The 19,681-nt window shown below is 41.3% G+C and overlaps 2 protein-coding genes across 4 annotated transcripts in view; one reads left to right on the top strand and one right to left on the bottom strand.

The window, feature by feature from the left end:
- The window catches only part of CBR4 (carbonyl reductase 4), an 86,875-nt gene that overhangs the window by 60,482 nt on the left and 6,712 nt on the right, over positions 1-19,681 (top strand). The window lies entirely within an intron of this gene.
- The window catches only part of PALLD (palladin, cytoskeletal associated protein), a 370,015-nt gene continuing 357,470 nt past the window's right edge, over positions 7,137-19,681 (bottom strand). For all 3 annotated transcript variants that reach the window (XM_040626427.1, XM_040626428.1, XM_040626429.1), the window contains 6 exons: positions 18,901-18,995; positions 16,863-16,995; positions 13,848-14,055; positions 11,124-11,289; positions 10,453-10,586; positions 7,137-9,297 (listed from right to left, as the gene is read on the bottom strand). In XM_040626427.1, coding sequence (XP_040482361.1) covers positions 9,125-9,297; positions 10,453-10,586; positions 11,124-11,289; positions 13,848-14,055; positions 16,863-16,995; positions 18,901-18,995 — 909 coding nt within the window. In that variant the 3' untranslated portion in view covers positions 7,137-9,124. The remainder of the gene's footprint in view (positions 9,298-10,452; positions 10,587-11,123; positions 11,290-13,847; positions 14,056-16,862; positions 16,996-18,900; positions 18,996-19,681) is intronic.

Here is a 19,681-nt window from a genome sequence, read left to right as displayed (position 1 = left end):
TCTTTTGGTATCGGTTGAGACCTGTTTTGTGTCCCAGAACATGGTCTATTCTTGAGAATGTTCCATGGGTATTAGAATAGAATGAGTATTCTTTGGTTCTGGGGTGTAGTGTTCTTTATATATCTATGAGGTCCAACTCGTCAAGTATGGCATTCATAGCCTTTGATTATTTGCTTAGTTTTTGCCAGGGTGTTCTGTCTATTTCTGACAGTGGAGTGTTGAGGTCCCCTACTATTAATGTATTTTTATCTATATGTCTCTTTATTCTGGTTAAGAGTTGGCTTGTGTATCTTGCTGCTCCCCTGTTGGGGGCATATATATTTATAATTGTCATATCCACTTGTTGAATACTTCCTTTAAGAATAATATAGTGCCCTTCTGCGTCTCTAACTATAGTCTGTAGTTTAAAATCCAATTTATCTGATATGAGAATTGCTACCCCAGCTTTCTTTTGAGGTCCATTTGCGTGAAAGATGGTACTCCATCCCCTTACTCTCAGTCTGAATGCATCTTTGGGTTCGAAATGAGTCTCTTGTAGACAGCAAATGGATGGGTCATTTCTTTTTATCCAATCTGCAACCCTGTGGCGTTATGGGAGCATTTAAGTATTAACATTAAGACTGAGTCTGAGAGATATGATTTTTAATGATGCCATGCTGCTGTGAAAGTCTTTGTTTGTATTGGTTGTGACTTTCTGTTCTGTATCACTCTTGGGGTCTTTTACTTGATAGACCCCGTAATATCTTCCTGTAGGGCTGGTTTCGTGGTTACGCCGAAATTGGTTAGTGACTAGGCGATTCTGAAATGTCTTTATTTCTCCATCCAATTCTGAATGATAGCCTTGCTGGATAAGGATCCTTGTGCGACATGTTTTTCTCTGAAAGAGTATTAAAAGTGCTCCCCAACCCTTTCTCTCTTATTCCAGGTCTGTGGTAGACAGGTCTGAGCGTAATTCTGATGCCTTTGCCTTGTATGCGTGAGAAATTTCTTTTTGCCTGGCCGCTTTCAATACTGTATCCTTGGATCTAATATTTGGCGAATTGCACTATGACGTGGCGTGGCGTAGGTTTGTCGTGGTTGAGCTTGGGAGGGGTCCTCTCTGCCTCTTGACCGGAATGTTTGTTGTTTCCCCTTGTTAGATTAGGAAGTTTTCAGCTAGAATTTTTAAATATCTCTTCTAGACCCTGTTTTTCTCCACCCCCTGGGATCCGATGATTCTAACATTGGATGCTTTGAGTCAGATCGTCCTCCCGTAAGCCACTACACATTCGTGGGCGTGGATTTTTTAAGAACCATCTTCTATTTTCATTTTCCTCCTATTAACCCATCCTCAATTCACTAACCCTTTCCTCTGCTTCTTGCCCCTGGCTGTCAGAGCCTCTAGTTCATTGCCTGCATTTGGCTCATAGAATTTTTAATTTCTGTCAGATTCGCTTCATTTCTGTCCTTAGGGATTCTATATATTCTCAGTAACCTTTTCTTAACTTTTTCATTTCTACTCATATTTTTGACCATCGTTACTCTGAATCCCCATTTCTGATAATTTGGTTACATCCATATCATTATTTCTGTGGCAGCAGGCCACAGACTCACTGTCTCTTCTTTGCTGGGGGCTTCTCCTTCTTGTCATTCTGATGGAGGAGAGGTTAGGTTGTCAGACGCCAAATTATTGACTGGTCCCAGGCATAGTCCTTGTTTTATAGGGATCTTAGAGATGTGGGGCTTCTTCTTTAAAGATTTTATTTATTTATTTATCTGAGGGGAGAGAGAGTCAGCAAGGAGAACAGAAGGAGGAGTGGAGAGGAGGAAGTCAGCTCCCAGCGGAGGAGCCCGAAGGGGGACTCCTTCTCCGGAGCGCTGGGATCACGCCTGAGCCGAAGGCGGCGCTCATCACTGCGCCACAGGCGCCCGGGTTGTGGGCTTCTTGATTTCAGCCTGCCTTCTGTGTTCTGGGGAGCGGCCTGTCACCGCATACCTGATGCTGGGCAACCCCTGTTTGGTTGGAAGTCTCCGTGTCTCCCAATGCGAGGGGATGGGGGATGGGCACTCCCTGAGCGGCTTATTTCCAGGCTTTTTGTTCTCTTCGAGACTTTCCTGCCAGCGGTTTGCTGTGCCTCTTCTGAGAGCTCAGAACAGCAGCGGCCAATTCAAGCCTCTGTCACAGATCAGAGGGATCTACTGGCCCGTTTCCTCTACTAATGTTCTGGCCACTTTAACTTGTTACTGCTGGTGCTGCTCAAGCCCTGCAGCGTCCCGGGATGTGCGCCCCACACCCGGCGTCCCAGCCCTCACTTCAGGCTGGCGGCGTCCTCACTGTGTTTCTAACGCCGCCAGCCGCCCCCGCGTGCTCTGGGAGCTCCCGGTCTCAGTCTATTTCCGGTGAGCGCACCGGGATTCCGGAGTTCCGCGAGATGCCTGGTGGCGCGCGCTCCCGGCTCACCAGTGCTCACCGGTCTCGCTCTCTCGCGGGTGCCGTCCGTGAGTCCGCCCGCTCCCCCATGCAGGTGGCTGCCGCTTCCCGGCGCCCGAACGCGGCGGCTCCCTCCCCTTCCGTTTATCTTCTGATATCTGTGCGTGGTTTCACGGCTCCCCGCTTCGTACCTCAATACTCAGCACTGGAGATGTTCATTTGTAGAGATCCAGATGCATCTTCCTGCGTCTCAGGCTGGTTCCGTGGTTGTTCAGGCTGGTCTGGTACCTATCCAGCTCGACTCAGGGGACCGGCCGAAAAAGGGGTCTCCTACTCCTCCGCCATCTTAACTCCTCCCTAATTTTCTGTCTAGATCTATCCATTGAGGAAAGTGGGATATTAAGTCCTTTGCTATTAGTATATTGCTATATATTTCTCCCTTTAGATTTAATATTTGCTTTATATTTGCATTAATATTTGCTTTATATTGTTGGGTGCTCCTATGTTAGGTGCATAAATATTTGCAAATATTATATCCCCTTGTTAGATTGACCCCTTTATTATTTATAAGGACCTTCTTTGTCTCATTAATGTCTTAACTTAGAAGAAAAGACTATCTACCCCACCTTTCCTTTGGTTTCCATTTTCATGGAATATCTTTTTCTATCCCTTCACTTTCAGTCTGTGTCTGTTTTTATATCTGAAGTGAGTCTCTTGTAGGAAGCATACAGATAGGTCTTGGTTTTTATCTGTTCAGCCACTCTGTGTCTTTTTATTAGATAATTTAGTCCCTTTTCATTTGAAGTATTTATTGATAGGTATGCACTGATTGTCATTTCGTTAATTTGTTCTAGTTGTTTAGTAATTCTTTTTCCTTTCTCTTGATCTTTTCCTTTGTGATTTGGTGATTTTCTGTAGGCGTATGTTTAGATTCCTTTAGCTTTTGCGTGTCTACTGTTGGTTTCTGCTTCGTGGGTACCATAAGGCTTACATAAAACATGTTGATAAGTCTATTTTAAGTGGATAATCACTTAAATTTGCACACATTCCAAAGTTTACTTTTTTACTCTTCCATTTTATGTTTTTCATGTCACAGTTTACAGCTTTTTGTCTTGTGTGTCCCTTAACTGATTATTGTTGTTATAGTTACTTTATTCCTTTTGTCTTTTAACCTCCATTCTAGCAATATAGATGATTAATCTATTACCTTTACTATATATTAACCTCTGCCAGTGAGAGTCATACTTTCTTTTGTTTTCCTGCAACTAATTAGTGCCCTTTCTTTTCACCTTAGAAAGTTCCTTTAACATTTCTTGTAAGGTTGGTTTAATGGTGACAAACTTTAACTTTTGTCTGGAAAACTCTTTTTTCTTCAGTTCTTAGTGGTAACTGGGTAGTGTAGTCTTGATCAGACTTTTTTTTTCTTTCAACACGTTGAGTGTATCATGCCAGGTCCTCTGGCCTGCAAAGTTTTTACTGAAAAATCTGATAGTCTTATGGGGGATTCTCTTGTGTGTAAACAAGTATTTTTTTCCCCTCCTGCTGCTTTTAAGATTTTTTGCTTTGTCTTTAAGTTATGACACTTTAGTTATAATGTGTTTTGGTGTGGGTCTCTTTGAGTTCATCTTTTTTGGAACTCTGTGGGCTTCTTGGATTGGACATCTGTTTCCCTCCCCAGGCTAGGGAAGTTTTCAGCCCTTAGGTCTTGAAATGAATTTTCTGCCTCTTTCTCTTTTTTCCTGAGACTCCTATACTGCAAATGTTGATCAGCTTGATGTTGTCTCACAAGTTCCCTAAGCTGTCTTCACTCTCTTCATTTTTCTTTTTGCTGCTATGATTGAATGAGTTCCTGTGCTCTAACCTCAAGTTCACTGATCCTTTTTTCTTCATCTAGTCTTTTTTCCCCATCATCTTCTCTAATTTTTTCCCTCTAGTCTGCTGTTGAGCCTCTCTGTTGTATTTTTCAGTTCAGTTGTTGTATTCTTCAACTTCCGTTTGGTATTGACTTATATTTTCTTTCTCTTTGTTGAAGTTCGCTCTTTGTTCATTTGTTCTTTTCTTGAGCTTGTTGGGCATCTTTATGAACGCTATTTTGAACTCTTAATAAGTCAGTCACTTATTTCCATTACATTAAGGTCTTTTTTCTGATGTTTTCTCTTGTTCTTTTCTTTAGAATGTATTTCTGTGTTTACTCATTTTCCTTGACATTCTGTTGGTTTTTATGCACTGGATAAAATAGCCACCTATCCCAGTCTTGAAGGAGTGGTCTTGTGTAGATGAATTTTATTGTCCAACGCAGCTCTCGCTCAAACTTTTGTTATTGTCCAAGCAGCGTACTTCATCCTAGTGGTTCCTAGTAGATGAGGCTGTGCCAAGACCTGTCATTATGCCAACTGGAGAACCTCATTCAGGACCTAGATTCAGGCTGTTTGGAAACCAGATTCTTAGCAACATTTAAAGTATGCAAATATACCTCTTCCAGGGGAAGACTGGGAGTAGGGCGTCTCTGCTGCCTCTGCACTGAATCCTGGGGTTATAGCCAGTTAAGAGCTATTTCCTTGTTTGCTACCATTCTGTTGAGCCCATGAGCACAAGCCCTGCTCGTCACCAGGGCCAGGCTGTCAAGGGATGTGGCCTCTGGAAAGAAGCCAGGAAAGCAGGGGCACCAGATGTAGATACAAGCTCCTGTCTTGGAAATACCAGTGAACTGATGTGGGGCAGAGGGAGAGCTTGAAGATGGTGCAGTGCCTGATGGTCTTTCCCGTGTCTGGAGGGGATTGTAGTTAGCCCCTAGAAGTGTATTTAATTACACACCTCCCCTCAGGGCATAGCTATGAAGACAGGCTAATTGTCCTCTTTCACAGAGAGATTGGCAGTGCGTTTCAGTCTGCTCTCTGTTGTGTCTTTGGTGGGGGTGGGGTGGGGGTGGACTAGCTGGTTAAGAACTGTTTCTCCATTACGGTCTTATGGGACTCATGAACATAAATCCTCTGGCCACCAGAGGCAGGCTGTCAAGGGGTGTTCGCTGGGCAGCAGCTGCAAAAACCAGGGCATCAGACTGATGTGCACAAGCTCCTTTTGGAGAGATACCAGCAACTTGAAGTGAGGCAGAGGGAGAGTATGAAGATAGTGACTGGCCTTGGAGGTCTCTGGAGAGGATTAGAGTTGGCCCTTAGATGTGTGTTTCATTAGAAGCCTGCCCCTCGGGCTGTAGCTGTAAAGATAAGCAAACAGTCCTCTCTCATAGAAAGACTGTTTCATTCTGCCCCTGCTCTGCCCTTGGGCAGTAGGTGGTTAAGAACTGTTTCTCTGCTCCGGTGGGTGCCTTGGCACCGGCCACCACAGCCAGGCAATCAAGGGGGTCTCCTGGGCGGCAGCAGCAAGAAACCAGGGTGCCAGCCATTTGCACAAGCTTCTCTCTGGGAGATACTGGTGACCAGGAGCGAGGCAGGGGGTGAGCACAGAGATGTTGGTACTCACCAGCCTCTGTCTTTGGGGAATATTTCAGTATACCCCTAGATGGTTGTTAAATTAGGTGTCTACCCCTCAGGCTGAAGCATTAAGATAAGCAAAGAGGCTTCTTTCGCAGAAAGACTGGTCCCTAGGGTGGGCAACCCCGTGGAAGCCTTCTAAGAACTATTTGTCAGATTGCTATCGCCTTGTGGGTCTTGTGGATGTAAGCCCCATTGGCTTGTGAAGCTAGAGGTTTTGTGGGCCTTGTCTCTCAGGTGCAGGTCTTAAAAGTTGCGGTGCTCATGTGAGGTTCAAATCCTTTAGTACTGAGGCTGAAGCCCGGGATTTTGAGTTCCATCCTGATTGTAGGTTGCTGCACCAGGGGTGGGGTTTATGGCAAGATTATGTTACAGCCTCTTCTGTTTTGATGTGGGTTGTCTCGTTTGCCTGTTGTGTAACAGTCAGCTAGATTTGGGGTTTCTTTCAGAAGAAATTATGTATGTTGTTGATTTGATGTGTCTGTGGGAGAAGGTGTGTTCAGGATCCTGTGTCACCCATCTTGAACCAGAACCCTCTCGATTTAATTTCATAGATGCCAAGAGAGGGCATATGGTTTGTGGTCACAGAATACTTTCCCCATGGGGCATCACAGGAAGCAACATTATTTCCATGCATATAGGCAGAATTCTAAGATGGCTCCCAATATTCCTACCACCTGGTGTACACACACCTTCTCTCAGTTATCCAACCAGATTTAGGTGTTGCTTTGGAGGGATTTTAATTAGATTAAAGAAAAAATCAGGTGATTTTAAGAAACAGGGGTATTCACTTGGTCTTGACTTAATCAGGTGATCCCTTAGAGGGGCTGGACTTCTGACAAGATCAAGGCATGAGAGGGATCCATTCTGAGGGAGATTCTCTTTGCCAGTTTTGAAGACATAGGGGACGACATGGCAAGGAATGCAGGTGGCCTGTAGGAGTTGAGAGCAGCCCCTAGCTGACAGATTACATTGAGGCCTCTATCCTACAACTGCAAGGAAATAAATTTTGTCACAACTACTTGAACTTGGAAGAGCCCCAGATGAGACTGTAGTCCAGTGGATGTGCCGATGTTAGTTTGCCTTGTAAGGCTCTTGAGCGCAGAACCCAGCCCTTCTGACCTGTAGAACTGTGAGCTAATAAATGGTAAGCTTCTAAGTAAGTTTGTACTAATTTATGACAGCAGCAGTCAAAAACTAAAACAGTGGAATATTTTGCTTCACAAAATTGCAACTATTATTTCTTAAATATTTATTGATGTTAAATCCACATTACACCAGCACAACAATCCAAAAAGTAGTATGATAGTACTTTTTTATAAATACAACATAAGAGGTGGCAAATAATGCTACTTAATCCCAAACCCAGCAAATTAGCAAACAAACAGTCACGTTCAGAAAAATTTGGCAAGTAAGATATGACATTGTCATAATTCTACGATATAGATAGATAGCTCCATGAAAGACTTTGTATGGTATCTTAAATCCCATATTAGCAATGCATATAAGTGTGGTCAAAGAAACTTGCACCACTCTGCAAAGAACATCTGCCACCCAGTGATCAAGCCTATTAGTCATTTAAAGGTTGGTTGGTGTTCTTACAAAGAAGTAGAAAGCTGTACATGTGAAGCAGTAATATGAAATATATGGGGTGGTACACAGATATAAAATTATTTTAAAAAATACTACGTATTGAATTAACTGAGCTACGACAGTTCAACATTTTTATTATAAATAATGAAAGATATATGTGTTTTGCATAAGGAATACAGTGTTTTCTTTTCATAGCAAAGTACCATTAAAATCTCATGTTTTATAATATCTGGCCAAATTGTTTTTTTTCTCCTTTTTAAATTTTATTGGTTCCGACTTAAAACCATCAAGTCTGGTCAGAATCATGTCAGTCTAGCTGTTGCCGGATCACATGCATTCAAAAATCAGTCTTTGCAGCGATGCCTTTACAAACTACCCAGAACCCAGCACCTTCTTAAGGCAAGGTTGCATGGCAGCATGGAAGTGAACTCTTATTTTCCATTCACCACATCACAGTGCCATTGGAAAAAAGTGATTATGGCACAAACCTGTTTTTGTCTCTCCCAAGTCTTCATTTCCCTCCAGTAGACTAGCTCCTACAGGCAGTTTCTCATTGATGCCAATCTTGCAGTCTCGGTCCATTTTCCACTTGCTCAACACACCTAACCTCTTCAGCGACTACACAGACTTCAGACACACCGAAACTTCCATAGCACATGTGCTCCAATCTCCCAGGTAACCCTAGATCCCCTGACTTTTGAATGGCAGTGTTATTTCACCTACACTTTAGGTTACATTTGAGGAAAACCAAAGAAAAGCCTGGCCTTCACCATGTCTCCTGCCCCTTCTACTTTTATCTGAATGAATACAAGTGTGCTGGTAGCATTTTCCTTCATTCTTCCTACTCCTTCCAGACCCCTCTTTCCTCTGACTACTGAACGCCTTGGTCATTTGGGTGATCTGGATGTCTTTTGTGGAATGGATGGTAATACAGTTCTGCTTTACTCGGAATACTTTATATTATTTATATTTAAATTAGCCTTTTAATATGGTTTGTAAGTAAGCTTCCTACCAAGGTAGCATGAAAAGAAAGAAAATACTACACACATAAATGAAAAAGGTGGTTAAGAACTAAGGTATTAACCTTGTTAGAAAACTCTCAATACTAATAAAATTTAAGGCAATTCCTTCCTTATGATTTTTTGCAGAAACAAGGCATTTACTTGGATTTGTCATTTCCTCTTCATCCCTATATATTGCACTTGGTTCACTGTAGCTGTCTGAACACACTGCCCACTTAGAATCATGTTAGTAGTATTTGTGGTATATTTTGCCTCCTGTTAAGCATTCCGCACTGTCATGCTGTGGAGCACCTACAGCTAGTGTTTAAGGCACTTTGGAGAAAACAAATTCTGGTCACCTTTGACCAGCTGATTTCCATTAGCATTTTGGCATCTCACATCGCTTTCATCACAGAAATTCCACAAGTTTTCAGTTGGATGCTGAATGTAAATTTTCTGTGCAATGTGTACATTTCTATGAGCATCACCTACTTAAACTCTAAGTAAGAAAAATATTATTTTGGTGTTATTTCTTATAGTCAAAGGTATGTTTTTGCCCTTTACATAATGTGACAAAGGAATATGTTGGTCAAGGCAATGGCTGTTTGAGCGTCAGTAAGAATGTTGGATTACAGGTCCTCACTTTCCACCAAGCCGGTATTCACTGTCAGGTGAGATGGGCTGGCTTCAGGTTGGAACGCGGCTTTGATGTCTAGTCCCTGGTCCGAAAGTGCTGCATAGCGACTGGCAGAGGGCCGTACTTTTTTTGGCTTGGTGCTCTGTGGCTGCTGATGCCACTGGGCTACAATAAAAAAGGAAAAAAAGAAAAAGATTTAAAAAAAACCCAAGATGTCACTGGAAAGCACTTAAATATTTACAGAATGTCTTTTAATGTATACCAGGCACGTGCTCTTTGGCATGGTAGAAATCCTAAAAGGTAAGCACAGTTTTGCATTTTCCTCCTATGTTGCAGATTTACTGTCTGTCCAGGGTAGTGGGACTATGTAACAGCTAGGTAGTAAAAGAGGGGTAGTTTTTTTTAAAGTATATACTTACTGCAGCACAGGAAATCCTTCGAGAAACAGTCACTTAGCTTCCTAATTCTTACCTCTCTCCCCTTTAAAAAACATCTTCACAGCACAAAATGTACAAATGTCATAATAATTATAGTAGTTAGGTATTCGGGATGGATGTTTCAGCACCAATCGAAAAGAAGTGGGCACTAGGGAAGGCTGAGGTCACTCAATACTTGAAGAACCTCACAAAATTATTTCCTATCCAACAAGAGGTAAAATTTGAAATCAGTTCTTAATTTTTTCTGGTGGTTTTCTTTACGTCAATAGATTACATAATGCTACTGTACTAGCCTGTGAAGTCAGCAGAAACAAGTTTCTTTCAGTTGAAGATGCATGTACACAAATATACATACACAAACACTCACAAACCTATTGCTGAGCTGCTTAAGGTATATTACAGAGAAAAGCGCTAAGCCACAGAAAGGATGCATTCCAGGATCACCGGTACACACAATTAGAGTGCAGTAAGACACTGTGATAGGATTGTAACACAGGAGGAAATGTTAAAAGGCAGTCATTTGCATAACACAGTAACAGGAAGCTGTGAAAAACATGTGGTTATTATGCCTTGGCCTACTGTTAACTCCTAAGGATGCTTGAGTAGGGAACCACAACTGACTAGCCAGCGTACAATCCACATGCATATTTTGCTAATAATGCAAAGTTCCTGAATGATACTTGGGTATTTGTTCTCCTGGTGTAGTTCACTATTAATGTTGAGAAACTATAAATAGAAAGAGAAAGAGCAATATGAAATTCTGGGCAAATAAAACAGTGTAGTTTATAAGCTTATATAAAAGTAATATGATTGGCTGTCCAGATGTCTACTTTTGCATGATTGAATGAATAACTGCAAAGAGATGAGAGGAAGTGGCACTCACTGTAAACATCCAGCCTGGCAGTACAGGACACAATCCCGGCTTCATTCTTGGCTGACACCGTGTACCACCCAGCGTCTTCTTTTGTGGCTCCCTGAATGAGCAGGCAGATGTAGCCGTGATTATCCTGGTGCATGCTGGAGAAACGGATAAAGTCATTAGGGTTCTCAATTTTTTAAAAGTGGCTTTGGACATGAAGCATCATTTTTAATTAGATCATTAGAAACAGAATTGTGCAAGTAGCGGATAATAGGGTCATACTTATTCTGGAAAGGCTGCTAGCCCCATTAAAGTTAATGGGGGAGAAGAGCAGACATCAAGAGGTTGAATAAATGTACGTACACTTAATTTCTAGTGGCGGATCGGCCTTTGGAAAACCCACTGAATAGTTTCTGTATCACCACTGAAGCAAATAAATTCATCTTTTCTTCTAGGTATGAACACTTAAAAAAAATCACCATGAGATTAACTTAGAACGTGCTTCATCACATACCATTAGAGCTTCCTTGCAGAAGCTTAATTATACATGAGGGTAGAGAGTGATTTTTGTCTTCGATATCATCAATAGCGTGACTCTTATGCAGATGCGTGTGATATACAAAGTGCATCTTTTTATGTACCCTTAGGACCTATTGACCAGACGTGGGTTGAGCTAAGTCACCGTGTATTCTCACCTCACTCGGTCAGTGCTGTGAGTGAGTGATTCATTTTCCTTCTTCCAAAATATCTGAGGCGGTGGCACTCCTGAAACGCGGCACTCCAGTCGCACTGGGTACCCATCAGCAACTCCTGTGTTTTGCAGCTTCTCGATAAACACGGGGGGTTTGTGTGCTTCTTTAGCTAAGGAAACAGGAGATGACTTATCGATCAGTGATACACAAAGGTAGCACTATAAAGAATTCAGAAGCTTTCAGAAACATTGTTTAAATGGATCTTTCATGATACCATTTTTCACTTCAGGTGGTGAGGTGCTAGTCCTCTCTCCAAATCACTCTGTTACCAAGAAGGTTCCTGTGCTTCATTCCACTCATTTATTTCGTCAATTAATTCAAGTCTGACAGGCCCACACAGTGCACTGGCCATCTGCTCCACAGAATGCCTGTCTGACGGGCTGCGTGACACTAAGTCATTGCTAGCATCTGGGATGGCTTCACTAATCATGTCGCCAAGCACGCACAGCCTTTACCAACCACTGCCACCTAGTGACTCTGCGGAGAACAAGTATTTCCAGGAATTGGAGCCACTCAAGACTCCCTCCTTGCTGTCAGAAATGTTTGCTATGGAGATTCTGAAGATTTGTAAGTCTTGGCTTAAGTGAGACATACCACAGGATTTGAAGGAGGAAAAGAGCAGGGAGACATCTTTATCTAAACTTGGCAGCTTTAAGTTGTTCCTTATAAACTAGGGATGTACATCCTATAAATTATGAATTCCAATTTGTATTTTTGAAGGAAGCTATAAAAAGATGACTTTTTATTACCCTGAAGGAAGGAAGCCATAAAAGAGACAACTTTATTACTTAGTCTGAAAAAATCAGAACTATTTGTTAATAACCCTCTGAATATTACCATCTGATGGGAAATTGTTTTCATAGATCGTGGTGGAAACAATTTCGGAGAAAGAATAAAGTTCATCATCTTCTGAGCTACCAGTAATGCAGGTGAGGATGCGTGTCTTCACCACCACCCTGGCCTTTGGAGTGACAGATGTAGCAAAGCAAAACGGGGGAGAAACAGATGAAGATGATAAAAACTGCACCTGAAAATTTCAAATACCTAAGACTCTCTAAGACTTTGATGTAGAGGGTTATACTTTTATTGTATTTCACATAATTTCCTGGCCCAGGCTCTTTCGGAGGAAGTGGGAACGGACCTCAATATTCTTGCTGGATCCCAGCTTTGAGAAGAGCATACAAGGTATAAAATGAGCCTTAATGTCAGAGCAACCTCCCATAGCATCACACCCCCCACTTTGGAGCACTGCTGCGCAGGGTAGTGGTGGTGCAGAGCTCCACACAATTTGTTCCTTAGAGAAGGACACAATCCTTACACAGACTGTGACGCCTTACAGCCCCTACTTTACAGGTGGGGGAACTGAGCTGCAGAGACGTCCTCTATTTGCCAAAGGATGTCGCTAATCCACAGGAGCCGGGCTCGGAACTGATGCCAAAGACGTGAGGCGTCTAATTACTGTGCCCTCTGGCACCTTTCCAGTGCAAGTGCTGACTGAGCACAGGCCAAGATGCTGGGTCTTAGACCCTCACGTCTCAGTCCTGAAGGGCAGACGGGATCCAAGGGAACATTCAACAGAATGCTGAACAGTTTTAGCTGGAGGAGGGATGTTTAGAGGGCTGGATAAAATTGATCCTAGTTGTGTAGGAATATTGAATATCTGATGTGAAATTTGAAAGCATGGCTAGCACACAGCACAACAGCCTAGGTATTTCTGACCTCTGTGTGTGAAAAGTGTCCTGGTGCTTTTATTAGAATCACTAGCCAGGATTTAGCCCGGACCTTCTGGACTTTATTCTCACAGCTACTGTATTTCTTGAAAGAGCTCAGTGGCTCACAGTGCGGGGAAGAGCACTAGGAGTCGTCAGACCATGTGAGTCCGGCCTCACCCTCCGTTTATTAAACAGGGCTCTGGGAAAGTCACTCTAACTTCCACACCTGTAAAATGAAGAAAATTTGCTCCAATTATCTGTGACGGTTTTTGTGAGGACCAGCTGTGATAATGTCAACAAAGCACTTTGCAAATAAGGGTATGAGAAATCAACATTCTTTTAAAAAAGAGAACAGATAACAGACTCTTATGCTCAGCTCCTAAGGATATTATAAACCTTCCTTATCTAAGAGTAAGACTTTATATAATATTACGTAATTTTATGAAATTTACCTAACAGTATAATTCATTACAAAGCAAATCTGAATTTGATGACACTGGGTGTAGATGATAATGTTTAAAATTTTTGAATTTTGATGCCACTGCACATTATTTTAAAAAGTAGGTAGAACTTTATGCATGAGCATAAGTTGGTGATACATAAATTCTTATATATCAAGTTTGGTTCTGGAATCCATGACACCAGAATCCAATCTATGTAACACTGGAGGCCAACACACGCTTGAGGACTAGAACAACCCAGAATAGCTGCTAAACTCCTCTTCTCTCTTGGCCAGGCTAATGGGAGGCAGGAAAGATAAATAATAATGGCTACACTGAAAAAAATGTTTCTGATTTGCTAATAAGCCTTATGTCCTAATTGGCTATTTTGATGATACAATCTATTTTCTCAGCAGTTTGATTTATTTCCATATTGGTTAATAATGCAGGATTAATCTACATTTCTGAATCTGATAATTCATTCGGAGAGGAAAAAAATTGACCGACTTGCTTACCAGCAACCACAAGCTCCAGGCTGAATGAGTTTTGTCCTGCTCGATTGGTGGCTATACACGTGTAGATGCCGGCGTCTCGTGAGGTGACTGGCTCTATGATCAGAGAGTGCACCCCGTTCTCGCGCACGAGCATCTTGTGAGCACTGTCGGGGCGTATAGGTTTTCCATCTAGTTGCCAGCTTAGATCTGGCGTTGGTAGCCCACTGACCTAAACCAGAAGGAGCATATAAATTTCTCTAATACTGAAACAAAATGGAATCATGAATAGCTAAGGAACCACCATAAATCCCTCCTTCGGGAATACGAGAGATGGCTTTTAGTGTCAGCGCATGTTGCTCTTTTGCCCAACCTCGCAATGGCTTCCTAAGCCATCATGGCCTCACTTCTAAACATCTCTTGTAGAGCGACCTAGAGAAAAGTAAAATGGGGATTTTAAAAATTTCTGTTCTTGTCTTAGCTCACCAGGGTTATAAAGCTTACTGGGATGATGTCAGCACAGGGCTCTGAGCTCTTTGGAAAAAGGTGTCCAACCACAGTAACAGGAACACATACTCAGGTGACATGTATACGCTATAAAGCTTGTTATCAAAGGGCTGCCATAGCTATGGAGACATCAGTTAATGCATCCATCAGCACAAAGAGCTATTATTATTTTATACTCCTTGAAACTAAGTAACAAGAGCAATATGAAATTACCCAGAAAGCCATCTCAACAAATTAGCATCACAATGGAAACATAAAATCCTGAAACCATGACAGTTGTGTTGACCAGAGATCAGATAAAAGCACATTTAATTGCTAATAACACATTGTGCTGTGAAGGGTAGGGATGGCTGCCATCTGTCAGCTCTTTATAGTTTTGCCCTTGATTGTGAAAGGGAAGAAAAGCACCATTATAAGGAAAGCTTTTGTTTTGTTTTGTTTTTACACCGCCATCCCAAATTTACTAGTGGGAAATTGCATACAAAAAGATGTCAGTTGGGACTGTAAAGTAATTCTTTTGAAAACCTCGCTCTGCCAAATTCCATTCTTGCTGTGTGATACTCATTTACACTGCCTACAAGGTGCCTCCCTCTGTACAGGTAACAAAGGTTTCGAGAATTTAAGGGAGAAAAAGGAAGTGAACTTAAAGTACTGGTTAAAGGACGAAGACATTTTGGAAAACAAAGACAGCAGTAGTTAACTTGGCTACTGAGAGGGTCAGCCTCTCTGTCCTCCCGTCTGTGTCCCCCGGCGTTCCACGTAAGCTGCTTTACCTGTTTGGAGAGCACCAGAGGCGGCGTGGAGGAAGAGGGAGTGCACACCTCTGGTCAGGCCCTTCCCAGGCTTAGAAGTAAAGTGGCACTGCTTGTTCCCATCTTGCTAGGTTAGATCCTGACCAAGGCCATGGTGTGCGCAGTAGGACAATCACTCAAGGCGCTGTGCGCACTCAACCCACCTAATTCCCAGTGCATCTATGCCAGTGGACAGAGTTAATCACATTAAGGCAAAGGGAAAATTCCCGGGTCTTCTACCCTATTCGAACTCCAGCCCTTCTGGTTGTGCAAAGAATCTAAGGTCATTGTAAGCAGATCATGATTTGAACGAAAGCATGCTCTCAGCTGATATGGAAATGGGAGAGGCATGAGCAGATGTTACTGGTGGAGCTGGGTTCGTTATTTTCCCTTAGCACTTAGTACCAAGTCAAGGGTAGTCAGCTTCTGGGAATGTACCTAACGGGTTAAAAGGCTTTTTGGGGGGGAAAATCTATCTGTTGCTTTAGTGAAAGGCTTATTTTCATGATTTTGTTTTCTTCTTAAAGCGTAAATATATTGATAATTTTTTTCTTAAAAAAATGTAGATTTTTTTAGACCCTTTTTACACATAACATAATAATCCCTTGGTATCATCTAATAATCTAAAAATTTCCTGTTGACTCAAATGTTGTTTTATAGGTGGTCTGTATGGATTCTTTATAGACCAAAAATAAATACACATATGCTGAAACTCAATTTTTGTGCTTATACTGTAAAAAGAATTATGTTGGAAAAATACTTTTGTTAAGAGTACTTTTTTTTCCTTTTGAAGATTTTATTTATTTGACAGAGCACATGCAGGGTGAGGGACAGAAGGAGAGGGAGTGGCAGACTCCCCGCTGAACAGGAAGCCCGATGCAGGGCTGGATCGCAGGACCTGGGGATCATGACCCAAGCCAAGGCAGACGCTTAACTGACTGAGCCACCCAGGTACCCCAAGAGTACTTTTTTAAAAAAAATACATTTGTATAAACCCAGATTTAATCATCCAAGCGTCTTATATTTGTGTTGTGCAATCCCAGAGAGAACCAGCAGAGGGAGCCCAAATTTTAAAAACCTTATCCGTATTTATGAACTAAAATTTAAGATCAATAAATAATGGGGCAAAAAACCAAAGCAATCAAAAAAATTTCACAGCGGTGGTTATTAACATTTCTGGTCTCGAGGTCCTTTGAGAAAATGATGAAAGCTGTATCATACACAATCTTGTATGCGATTTCAGAACTCACACCTAATGAAACCTGCCTACGCAGCGGCCCTGGGGTAAGCAGCCCTGCTGTGAAATGGGTAAGAGAAGGATGTCACTCTAACTTCTCCTAGAAATGGGAGGAATAAAAGAGTAGATACATGGCTACAAAATTTATATGAAAAAAGAATGAAGATAAACTAATTATTAGGACATGACAGATTTAACACATTTATCACTTCAACAAAATGGTAAACTTAAAGGGAAAAAAACCTCCCAGTGACTCTGTACAGTATGGTATGTGGGGTTCTAAATAAAGAACACATTTAATAAAATTTCAGAGTAAAGGTAAGGAATGACAGAATAGTATATAAACATCCAGTATATGTCACTCTTTTTTTTTTTCTTGTAGGCTGTAAACATTTTAAGGGTGTGCACCTTACATAATTTCCCTAAAAGGGACTCAGTGAGAAATGGCAGTAAGAGGGGAGGGGGAAGGGAGCAAGAGATTTGCAGGCAGTAATAAACTCTTACTTTACAATCCATTCTGCAGAGTTTTCCTTCTTGAACGGTTAGATCTCCAGGAGCCTGCAGGAAGTGAGGTCTGAAGAATCGCTCTTGAATTGGTTCATTTTCATCTCCACTGTCCCTTGATCTAGAACGAGGCCTTAGGACAAGACAGATTATAAACAGAAAGATGGAAAAAAAGGAAGGAACAAAGGGGTAGGGGGAGGGAGGAAGACAGAAGTTATTTTCAGGCTCTTGATTTTCTTAATAATACGTGGAGTAATAATATAATTTCTTTACCTGATTCCTACTCCTAAAGTTTACACATAAAGTCAGAAAAGTTAGCAAAATCTCGTTTCATTTGCAAGTTTATTATGAATTTAATAGTCTGATAATTACAGAACTTAAACAATTCTATCCTAATCCTTAAAGCTAATACAAATCATAAAAGGGGAAATGGGAAAAAAATGAAGTACTCTATATTAACCTATTTTTTTCTAAATAAATATTTTTGAGAGCTGTATGAGAAGTAGCAGCAGCTGTTGCTCATTTATTACCAAATCTTTTCCCAACAGAAAGTAAAACTTCCCACTGTGATTTGAAATTTATAGGAAATTAAAATTTATTATTTTGTAAAACTATATCTTTCTAATCAAAATTCCTTTTCATATCAACCAGGAAAACAAATTATATTTTTTAACTTTAAAATAAAATTGTGAAAATCTCCCAGATTTTGTGCGTCTCTCTTGCTTTTGAGTATGTTGCTAGAGAAACCTTTCAGAACAACACCAATTTAAAGTAACTGCAGGGAAGATGTAAGAAAGGAAGAAGGTATTGAACATAAATGGTCACTAATCACTAGAAGGGAAGTTTAAAAACACTTACCTAGAAAAAAGAGTAGAACAAATGAAAGGTCAGTGTCACAGGCTAATAATTACCAGCTTTTTTATATCGTTTACTGTTCTCCAAGTACAGATCTAATTTCTGAGCAGAATGCTTTTCTAGGAGACAGTAATCCATGGAAAAGCTTAAATATATTGAAGACGCAAGAAAGGCAGAAGAACGATGCAAGCGAACGGATATGCTACTAAACCCATTGTGTTTGTAGCCATATACACAGGCCTAGGTTCTTGTGAACAGATAGGCCCCAAACAAGTTAGGATATTAAACCCCCATGTGTTTAGGTATCAGAACTGTCTTCCAAATTGTTGAGCAAAGGGCTCTGTGCGTCCAGTCACAGAAGGTGTAGACAGAGCACTCGTCTGGTGCTTCCCCAGTGTTCCTGGCTGACCTTCTGTGAGCCTAACTTAGTATATATACATTCATTCTCTTCACCACCAGTGTTTGCATCTGTGGCCCGCAGCTTACAGTCAGGGCCACTGGAGCGGGCTCTGTAAAATATCTAAATAGGAACCCAAGATGACAGGCTGGGTGACTTACCCTATTTTTTTTAAGCGCAAATACGTTACTAGGAAGTGCTATCCTTTCCTCGTCCCTGCCTACTATTATTCCGTCAACATCCTCGCATGAGCTCAGAGTGACTAGGAATAGAAAGCACACTCTATTGTTAGCAAGTACTTGCTGAGCATTTAGAATAGGGCACATCTTACCTACAAAACTGTCAGCTAAACTGTTTCGAACTAAGGGACTGAAAAGTGAACATTAGCAAACTAGCCGATTTTAAGAAATTTAGTGGCAGTAATTGTCATGGCTAGTCTAGACAGCTGCTGGTTGGAGCAGTTTGGTTTTGAATGTGTACCATTTAACAGTATTTTCATAATGTGCCTGCCATTTAAAGGTGTTGAGTCTTAACTGCTTCATACATAAACTGGGCCCTATTTAACAAATTAGTGATAGCGACCTTAGCAAGTGTCTGTTCCTTTCCCTTTTCTGAATTGCAACGGAGTAGAATAATCAAGGAGCCAGCCAATGGATACACCGTATTCACATTCTTCTGTCTTCTGTGTTCACTGTTTCGTGGTCATACCATGATTCTAATAGTGTTCAATTTACAGTAATAACTACAAACAGTAGTAACACCTACAGGAAAGAACATGTGAAATACCTTCTGACATGAGGATGGCCTGAGGGAGAGCGGGGACTGCGACCTCTTTGGTTGACAGCCTGTACCATTAGGCGTCCAGTACAACTGATGCGGCCCTGGCAGAGACATCAGGAAAAGACGTGATTTGCCGTGCAAAACAACTAACCATTAAGCACCATGTTTACTGTTCTGTTCTCCGTAAGACATTATTTCTTAACAAACCAATACGCCATATTAGTAAAAGACACCAATCCCTCTCAGAAATGTACCTTCCCTGAGTTAAACTCCTTGGTAAACTCTGTATTTGTTTAAGGAACTGGGTGACTAGGTCTTTCTTTGAACTACTAAAAAAGCTTTCTGTTTTATCTAGAATGGTATTTAAAATGACAGTCCTTACTGAATTAATTATAATCTGCTATGGTTTCCCTAACACATGAAGTTGAATTATAAAACATAGCAGGAGGACATTAACTGTCTTGCGGGAATTCCATTTTCATGGTCAAGTATCTATTGGTTGTAGCTAATTCTGAAATCTAACTAGATGATTTTAGTTTTCTGACAGATCTCTTTAGTTAGTAATATATATATATTAAATGTTAGTCGTATTCCTTCTAAAAACCATATATCAGAAGAGATGCCAGCATGATGAAAGGAGCATTATGTGAGAAGTACGCAGGGGGATGACGAGGACAGTAGAATGACTATAGGTCTCCATCTTCCCATGAAATGAGCATAGTCGTGATTTAAAGCAGTGAGATATCTAAAATATGTGGGTTGTATGATACAGGCCTATCTAATGAAA

Source organism: Ursus maritimus, unplaced genomic scaffold (genome assembly GCF_017311325.1).
Source record: "Ursus maritimus isolate PB19 unplaced genomic scaffold, ASM1731132v1 scaffold_11, whole genome shotgun sequence".
Taxonomy (NCBI): domain Eukaryota; kingdom Metazoa; phylum Chordata; class Mammalia; order Carnivora; family Ursidae; genus Ursus; species Ursus maritimus.
Note: the sequence above shows the minus strand (reverse complement) of the source record. Positions and strands in the feature narration are given on the sequence as shown.